Below are 8,379 nucleotides of genomic sequence, written 5' to 3'. Positions count from 1 at the left end.
AATATATTTTCACCATTTGGATAAAAACTGCAAAGCAGAGACAACTGACGTGCAAGAAGGGTGTTCCCGAAGGAATTGAACATATGTCCTTCTTATCCAGTCTAGAAGAACGGACAGGCGGTTTTACACCGGTTTTACAAATTGTCTAACCACAATAGATACCATGTGCTACCCTGTTACATACGACACAAAATTTCTCAAAATTTCAGCTGTAAAACTTTATAGTCAAAGATCAAAAGAATCCCACATCTCAATGATTGCCAGTGGTATTATTAAACAATGCGGATTTACGGGAAACTGTTCCTCCGATTTGTGAAATTTTTCTGAAATAACCTTGTTTGGTGCAAAACTGATTCTTCCCTTCTGTAATCTGTTAACAAGACATACCTCAGTCTAACTTACAGATCCGTCCGTGTAATTGCTTTGCTGAGCTGTTGGTCGTTTGACATAACAGCGACAACGTAGCGTGGCTAGGATCAAAGCTTTAGCTTCCGTTCTAAAAGCCTCGTAAATTGCCGAATAGATGATGACGTTGACAAAACTGTTGCTGTTGGCCATCCATGTCAGCACGAACTCCAGCCAGGGCGGCAGAATCACGTTGTGGTCGAAGGCAGCAGCGTACACCATGGCAACGTATGGTCCCCAGAGGGTGAAGAACACCAGGGTCGTGGTAATAAGGACCATGACAGCCTTCTCGTCCTTTTGTTTCTTGTTGCCTTTCCCTGCACCTGAATTGTTACTCGCGGGTGCTACTTGGTTGCCGATGGGCCTCGACTTTTTCAGCGCTCGCGTTATGCTAACGGTTGTGAATAGAATAATGCCCCCGCTTAAGATCGGAATGTAAACGCCTGTCGCTATACACAACCATATATTCTCCCAGTACATACCACACATGCTGTTACCGGGTGTAAAGTGGTAGTAAATGAAATCAGAGACAGTAAACATGGGAGAGATGAAGGATATCAAGGCCGCCGTCCACAGAAAAACCAGGATTACCACACATTTGTTCCTGTTCAGTTTGTTTTTGTATTTTAGTGGGTAGATGACGGCGAAGAACCTCTCTATGCTGACAACGGCCAGTGTCCAGATGGACACCGTGACACAGGTTCCGTGAAGAATCCCTGCAATCTGACACCAAATTATGCCGTAAGGCCAGGCACCCGTAGAAGCGGACACCACGCAAGGCAAGCAAGTTACCAGCCCCACGCAAAGATCGGCGACACCTAAGTTCGTGAGAAATATTTTGGCAACTTTTGGTATCTGTTGGGTTGTCCTCAACACTGTAATATTGATAAAATTGCTGAGAATTATCGCCAACGAAATGATCACAATGACGATAGTCTTCAGCGCTTTAATACCGACCATATCCACATAACCCTCGCCCGATATATCTACTGTTGGTGCGGTGGCATTCAGATTAGACCCTGTAGCGTTCATAGTCATGACTGCACTGAATGCTGCTCACTACAGCTTAAATACTATCTTTCCGACTCTTAAAAGAGCTATCCGCATATGGCCGAGACGCTTAGTTTTCTTTTCCCAACATGACGAAAGTTTTCGTGTTCATCGGAATGGTTTCTGTTCGGAGTCTAATACAATTCTTGACCCTTATATCTCTTTGGACCCCAAAAAACTTAAAAGGAGAATGTTAGGCAAAAAACGATTCCTAGTAGCCTTTTCTTCCGTCGACAAAAGACTTTGAGTAAACACCCTCAACAAATCCACGGGCTAACCCCTGAGCTTTCCAATTCAAAATGGAGATGTTTTTGGGCTTGGCTCAAGCGTCTACTCGAGGGCAGATAAGGCGTAAAGTGTTTGAACACGGAGTGCACGGTAGATTAAATACCCGGAAATGGACACATAGCATCAGCCGTATCACAGGTGGACTCGTCAATGTAATTTCCTCCCGGCATCGAACTGTCGGCACTTTCACAGACTCGACATTGAAGATTTTCCCTCAATAACAGGGTTTCGCCCTTTAGGGTTAAAATTGCGTATCTGTGGTTCTAAGAAGGTGCCGTAAATGCCTTTTCCATGTTGGTGTATCTCGCGCTTTGTAAACTCAACAGGGACTATTTAAGAAGTTGTTTTTGGTTGATAAATAGCGTAGCGTCGGAATCTCTTGGGAAACATTTGGCAAATGGTCGGAAATCGAGATAGTGTGGTCAGCTTTAATGGTTTCACCTAACACAAACAATCTTTTCACAACAGTTTCGTTTTTCTTAAATCAAATCTATCAAATCTATCGCGATCCCTTTTTGTCCCGTATCATTCGATCCCTATGTTTTACACAAATATGTGAATTGGTCGAAAAACACAGGCGAGTGAAAAAATCCTTCCATCACATTCCTTACATATCAAGGGTCAAGCGGCGAATAGTTGGTTAATGGATGGGAATTGACACTCACAATGCCAATTGTCCATCATCATGTCAGCGTGAAATATGTATGAAATACATAGAATTGTCGGCTGTGAGGGACTAACTGAGTAGCAATCCTTATCATTCATTCCCTGAGGCGAAAAGCCGTTGTCACATAGCAGCGGGGCTCCCAGTCATTATAGCCTAGAGCTAACATCCACGATTCTATATTAAACGGCTGTATAATTTTTACAGTAAATTTCTTCTTAGTAGTTCTGTCACCATCAGTGTAAATGGAATTCAATTCCTGCTTCCGGAAATCAGTAATAGCCTTTCAGATCTAGCACAGAGGTGGTAGAAGCCACTTTAGATTGGCTCAGAATATGAGAGGATTCAATGTTTGAGTAGTGAAATGGTTATACCAAAGGCCTCATAGATTCAATCTTTGTCCAGGTCTTAGAGTTATCCAAACCATACTTCCTCCCATAGAATTGTGTCTTGGATCTTGCCAGATTTTGGTGGTTATATATCTTGAAACAACACAACACAGTTTCGATCTTTGTCGACGTTACCCACTGACCCAAACCATGTTTTCCCCGATAGAGCTGTTTCTGATCCATTCAAATATTTTGTGGTTTGATGTCTTGGCCCTCAAATGGATGACACAATACAACACCGTTCAATCTTTTGCCAAGTCTTGGAGTTTTCTAAACAGAACTTTTGCCCCTAGGATCCTTTCCGTTCTCCATTTGAATGTCCTGTGTTTGGATATCTTGACAGTCAAATGGACGACAAAACAAAACGGACTTTAATCCTTGTCGTTGTCTTGTCGTTATCCAAACAAACCTTGGCTAGTAGCACTTACACTGCTCCATGAAGAAACTGTTTGGACTTCTCTATTAACAGTCAAGACATAACCAACCTTGTAAATATCTTTCGAGTTAACCAAATAGTACATAGATGGTAGAATCGTCCTTCGTTTGCACCAAAATGGTGGGTGATTTAAATTCTTTTTGCCAATAGTCACGTGGATGATACCCCGAAACACAGTTCGGTTCTTATCAATGTCTTCGTACTTACATGAATTTTATGTTGTCGTTGCCTTCATCTCTCTTGTGAACCAGAATAACTTCAATATCCAAGCAATCAAATTGATGACACAACCACACACTGTTCAATCCTTGTCGAAGTCTTCTAGCTACCAAAGAGAACTTCCCTGATCGCCCCACTGGTAGGTCAGAGTGCTTTTAATATAAAAGGAGTCATATAGGATGACACAATAAACCACAGTCCAATGCCTGTCCAACTTTCTAAACCGTACCTCTCTGACAGCACTCGTCGTCGGTTCAATCTAAATGCCGACTGGTTAATAACTGGCCAGGACGACGAGAAAACTGGCAGCGATTGATCTGTGGGCCTGTTCCCCCTCCGGATACGGAGCTTCTTTCCACTGACACGGCAGCAAGGGTAACTCAAACACCTCACTGGCTTTTCCATCGATTCTCCAAACGAAAATGACACGGCAAGGACAAGATTAATAATTCGGAAGTCTAGCAGTGTAGACTTGTAGATGATTTCTCCCCTGGCGAGGCTAGAAAGTAGTGCCGTAGTCCAAAGGTGCTTATTGCGGACAAATGCTATTTCATTAATCCGCCAAGAATAAGTCCTGTCATTTTTCATGCATTATTTGGTGATGGTGCGGAATTGTTTTCTTGCAATTTTGTCTCCATGATACCTTGTTCAGAGTTCTTGGATTATATGTATTTTATCAAATTCAAAGTACATAATGCGACCTCCTTTGGATTAAACTTGGGCCAAGGTAAAATCCACGTTTCAGGAAGACCTGTCAATGGTGAATTTTTCAAGCAAACATTAATTTTCTCATGGCACATGAAATGAAATTCATATGACGACCATGTTTTATCTTTGTCTTATCTAGTTACATTTCTATACCCTATGTCCTTTTATTATTGAGACACAGTTTTTCTGACATTAGATTGACATATTCGACCGGTGCTCTTCATGAGTACTAAATGACACATTTAATAGATTTCGATTCTGAATTATTCATTATCAGTGGCACAGCACGTAGGGTAGAGTCAATCTTTGGCTGACGATAAGTACCCGTCTATTCAGTGTCAGTCTGTTCTGATCTCACGAAACCCAGCGCTGTTACTGTTTGCTAGTCGTATTCAGTGTGATACGTAGGCTTTCATCGACTCGTCTAAATAAGGTAAATAATTTCCCAGGTATTAGGTATTAAAACACACTAGGCGCTCCAAAATGACCTTTAATAACCAGTCGCTTTCGTGTTGTATGAAAGTGAGCACTTTTAATACATGTAACAAAAAGATAATGACGAAGGCATTCAAAATAAAATTAATATCTCGTGTAAATATTTATCAAGAGCTTATTCCCTTAATTTACTAAACAAACCGCGGCGTCGCTTTTATCTAATTTTACTATTAACAGAGAACAAAGCTTTCTTTTGTGATAACTCTGCCTTCAGTATACTCTGTGTACAAATGGAAACCGTCACATTCCAGGCTCGCGTGTTGATGGGAGGTAACCCACACAAGTCACAGATGATATACGGGGTATGCAAATTTGCACGGGATCAGCGGGTTAATATTTACTTCGTGGACAAAAGGTATTAACGGCGATCAGTGCAAACACAATGTGCACAAAAAACATCACCGGGCTTAGCTTTATTATTTTGTTAAATCCGCTTTGTTTCAGGCATTGTGGCGACGGCCATTTAGATTGGAATGGTTTAAACATAGGGGTTTGATGCACATGCGCGTTAATGCATGCTGGGTTTCCGGTGGTAAGATTCTACATGGAGAAACAGGCACATTAATTGTATTATCATGTAAAACAACTCCAATGTCTATTTTCTGTTGACGTCTCAATTTCGATTCTAATATTATGTCACATCATATGACAACATGCCGATTTTAGGGCAGCTTTCCTTGTGGATATCATAGCCCGTCAACTCAGTGTTATATTTATACATAATTTTTATAGGCAGTTAACAGTTTGTTATACAAAAAGTAAGTTTGCTATTTATTTCTCTCCTTTATTTTCGCGGAAATTTGTGGTACAATCTATGCCTCGAAAAAGCAATAAGGACGTTCAAGGTCGATAATCACACAGACAATTTCCAAAAACGACGCATAACTAAAACCACCAAAGAAACAAGAAAGTGTATAAAGTTACTTACCCAGAATTTACGTTGTTAGGCAAACTTTTAATGTGCTTTGAAATTTTGACTTACGGCTAAGATCGTTTCATGATTCCGGGGCCAGGCAAATTACCAAGTTGTCTGTCGGTTAAAATTAAAGAGGGGTGGTGGTGGTAATACACACATTAGTAATTAGTAATGTACACATTCATCTGAGTGAGTAGGTTTGGGGTTCATTGAGGTATGGTGGGCGGGGTTTTCTTTTAGTGTTTAGGACATCGAATACAACTGAACATGTACAGCACAGAGAGCACCAGAGCACAAACAACATGTGCGATTACTGGCAAATGGTGGCACGTAACCGGTGAATTCTACCTCTTGTCAGTTTACCTCAGTTAAGGTTTCCTTCTAACTGTTCCTGAAATGCCAAATTGTAGCACGATGGCTAACGCAGAATTGGGTAAAAATGGCAGTGATATTATTCAGTATCGTAGAAACCGTTCCGAAGGCAAAGTTTTTGCTGCTGTTTTTCTCGGTCAGGATAGGTTTTTGCGCGAGAAATCCTTCCAGGATGTCGCTAATAGAATGGTAAATGTAGTCAGCAATTCCTCCTGCGTATTAAATCACCTATAGGAACGGCTTACAGCGTGAAAGCTTACAGCACACAGAGTAATTGAGAGCAGAGGTGACAGTGTTTTGACAGCTGACACACCTAATAAATTAGCACTGGCTTCCCCTTCATTCGTGGAACGGCCCCGATAGCACAGTTGTTAGAACGTCCTCTTCGGAAGCGGCAGATCTAGGGTCAATCCTGGGTCAATCCTGGGTCAAGTCAGACGTAAGACATTAAAGAGGAAGTTGTAACTTTGTCGCTTGGCGTTCTGCATGAAGAGGATAGGTCAACGACTGGTTGGCGCGTATCAGTATAATGACTCAGGCGGGCAGCTTACTTGCCTTCGGTAAGGCGTGTCAGAGAAGCAGCGTTATATAAAAGAGCGATGGAAATCCTTCCTTTAACAAAGAGACATTACATGTCCTCTAAGGATTCCGTCGTCGTCATATGACCAAAAAATTGTAAAGTTCGACGTTAAACCCCATGCACTCACTCACTCTTCACTCGTGGGAATTTCAGGCTGCAGTTTGTGGATGGCCTTGGGATTCCCCAGGGCTGTGCCCGGTTTCTTTCCACCAAAATGTTGGTCGCCGGTGTGCTTCTTTGTGTGGAGTATTCTTTAGTACCGCATAAAACACCAATGTACTAAATAAATACATGAATACAATTCGGATACGAATTGAAGTTAACGGCCCAGAACATTCCCTGCGTCCTTCCAGCATCACTGAGTAATGCTGACTGCTTCTCTCTGCATGGATGCTTCTTACTTTCTCTATTTTTTCTGTTGAATTGTGTTAAGCGATGGTTTGTAAATGTTGTCGACCACTGTTTTGCGTATATCTGTTTTGCCTAGTTTTACGGGTTGCTCCAGAGGGAGTTCCGTTGACTTTTTTGTTTAGTCCCGGTCACATGGATTGCTAACCGTTTTTGACATCGGGCGATTATTGTCTTTGTTAAGACCCTGAGATGTTTCGGCTGTGTGATTAAGCCGTTGATATGTTTATTCTGGGTGGTGTATACGGATTTGCGTCGATGGTGCACATACATTTCTGCTGCTGATTGCTTGTATGTTGTATGTTCTGGCTGTCAACACCCCATGTAGCTATTCATTTTTCCTGTATAGGCCTAGATGGATATTTACTAGACTTATTCCGCAGCATGCAGGACAAGCACACATAGGGATACATCTTACGGATGATCTGGCTAATTGTTTGGTGGTAGATAATTCGTATGGTAAAAGCTGACTTTTCTTTGTGGATGCCTCCTTTGATCGCGCTGGAAAACTGATTGAAGTTCAGAGGACGTTATTCTTCACGCACAGTTGTCTATACTCGCCTTTTCCTATAAGGGAATATATAGAGGTTGCCTTACGGAAAATCCAGCATACAACATCAGACGTATTATATAATGAATATATGGCATTTTAGCTTTCCGTTCAATTGACGTTCAATTGACTTTTATATTGACTTTTGCATTTATATGTACAAGAATGTAGCTAACCAGGTAAAACCCTCCACCCGGGTACCGATTTTTTAAGCTGTTACAACATTGCGCCAAGCGCAGTTACCATGGCCACTCACATGCATGCCTATATGTTGTTATGGAAGTTAAACCTGGAGCAATTTGGGACTGATTCGTAAAACATGCCTCAGACAGACTACAAATTCGCTGCGATAAAACAACAGAGAAACCTGGGGGTGCTGCATTTGCACATACAACCTGAATGTTCGGTGGTCACACCTGGTGGAATGGATTTAGGCCAGCCTATGTGCTCCTACCATTTTGTAAGCGGACCTTTAACAAGACCGCGGCGTGGTTCGCTTTTTACATGGTGTTTTACTCGAAATCGTGAAATGCGCAATGGCATGGTTTTAGTTATCAACGAATAGATCGCATCAATAAGTGCAATACAGAAAAGAGAACCAGTAAACCATTACACAGTTCATTGGTCAGATCTTGTCTCTTCAAGTAATGTGTAATTAACACCTGTCGATCATAAGACAAAAAAGAAAACAAAATAACCGATAAAATTGATTTCAGTATGTGAAGACTTTATCAGCTGTCGACGATGTTAACAGATCTATAAATGTAAGAGAATGGGAATCGATCTTAAGTCCAGCGTCCACGGAACTGGATATTGGTTTCTTGATCGCGTTCTGTTTGAGCTGTGGGATTTCTGCATTATTTTATGTCTCTTTGAATCTGCATCAGGGATAATTACAG

The 8,379-nt window shown here is 41.5% G+C and overlaps 1 protein-coding gene across 1 annotated transcript; it reads right to left on the bottom strand.

Annotated features, from left to right (window-relative positions):
• Positions 1-393: 393 nt before the first annotated feature.
• Positions 394-1,443, bottom strand: LOC135479873 (G-protein coupled receptor 161-like). Its single transcript, XM_064759778.1, has one exon. It carries the CDS (start codon positions 1,441-1,443, stop codon positions 394-396), a length of 1,050 nt encoding a protein of 349 aa, XP_064615848.1.
• Between the last annotated feature and the right edge of the window lie 6,936 nt (positions 1,444-8,379).

This window comes from Liolophura sinensis, chromosome 12 (genome assembly GCF_032854445.1).
Source record: "Liolophura sinensis isolate JHLJ2023 chromosome 12, CUHK_Ljap_v2, whole genome shotgun sequence".
NCBI lineage: Eukaryota > Metazoa > Mollusca > Polyplacophora > Chitonida > Chitonidae > Liolophura > Liolophura sinensis.
This window is presented reverse-complemented; position numbering and strand designations above follow the sequence as displayed.

Coding starts and splice junctions, on each gene's coding strand:
- LOC135479873 (XM_064759778.1), bottom strand. CDS start 1,443: ATGACTATGAACGCTACAGGGTCTAATCTGAATGCCACCGCACCAACA.